The sequence below is a fragment of the Mandrillus leucophaeus genome, unplaced genomic scaffold (genome assembly GCF_000951045.1).
Source record: "Mandrillus leucophaeus isolate KB7577 unplaced genomic scaffold, Mleu.le_1.0 Scaffold927, whole genome shotgun sequence".
Lineage (NCBI taxonomy): Eukaryota > Metazoa > Chordata > Mammalia > Primates > Cercopithecidae > Mandrillus > Mandrillus leucophaeus.
The window spans coordinates 884,978-886,124 of NW_012110108.1; the positions used below are offsets into that span (position 1 = coordinate 884,978).

Here is a 1,147-nt window from a genome sequence, read left to right on the forward strand (position 1 = left end):
CCCGTGTGCGTGTGGCGGCAGCACAGCCGCGAGCTGCGCCTAGAGAGCATCAAGTCGCAGATCTTGAGCAAACTGCGGCTCAAGGAGGCGCCCAACATCAGCCGCGAGGTGGTGAAGCAGCTGCTGCCCAAGGCGCCGCCGCTGCAGCAGATCCTGGACCTACACGACTTCCAGGGCGACGCGCTGCAGCCCGAGGACTTCCTGGAGGAGGACGAGTACCACGCCACCACCGAGACCGTCATTAGCATGGCCCAGGAGAGTAAGTGGGCTGCGGGGCGCGAGCAGTGGGGTGCTGGCTCTGGCCCCGCGATGGGCGCCTTCTGCTCCAAGCGGGCGCTCCCTGCTGCCCCGGCCTGGAAGCTTTTCCTGCGAAAACTTGACGAATTAGGGAGCGGGGGCTACTTCATAGAAGTTTTTCGAGCGATGGAGATGGGCTGCAAAGTTGTATGCACGCCCAGTTTCCGGAGGTTGGGGCGGGGGGAAATGGGGCGGGTTTCGAGATACTGCCTTCCACCCCCAGTATGCGAAAAAGACTGTTGTTGGAGTCCGGGGAAGCTGGGGCTGGGCAGCGACTCTGTCCTGAAGAGCCGTGGCTGGGAGGCTGGAGAACAGAATCGGGAGGCTGCAGGACCCCCGCAGCCCCAGCTGGACTGCAGTGCTCCCTGCCTCCCAGTGGCCCTGGCGCTAACTCCCCACTCCGTGCTCCTTTCGCAGCGTGCCCACTCGGCTGCAGAGAACTGTGTGCTCTCTCCCAAGAATAGGGTCCCAGAGCCTGTACACCTCCTGGCAACCCAGCTGGCACCCTTTCCATCCTGAGCCTTGTCTCAGACCGGGTATCCGAAGGGGTGGAAAAGCTGTGCCTTCTTGATACTGACCGAGCTCAGAGAACTCAACTCCATTGCGCTGGGGGCTAAGGACACTCATTGGCTACTCAAACCTTAGTGTTCCATCCCTTATTTGCCCGCCCCTACCGCAGCTGGACTTGAGAGAGAGGAAGACCTAGGAAAAAAGAGAAAGAAATAGATGGGGGAGCGGGAACCCAGGCATCCGAGCCCCTGACCAAACGGAAGATGAACATATATAATAGACATGAGCTGCTTTGAAATTTTATGACCTGGAAAATCCAGGCGAATACTACACCCACCCG

At 59.8% G+C, this 1,147-nt stretch overlaps 1 protein-coding gene across 1 annotated transcript in view; it reads left to right on the forward strand.

Moving 5' to 3' along the window:
- Positions 1 to 1,147, forward strand: part of GDF11 (growth differentiation factor 11) — a gene marked incomplete at its 5' end in the record, with an annotated part of 11,163 nt that continues 10,016 nt past the window's right edge. Inside the window, one exon of the mRNA XM_011970082.1 lies at positions 1 to 259. Coding sequence (XP_011825472.1) covers positions 1 to 259 — 259 coding nt within the window. The remainder of the gene's footprint in view (positions 260 to 1,147) is intronic.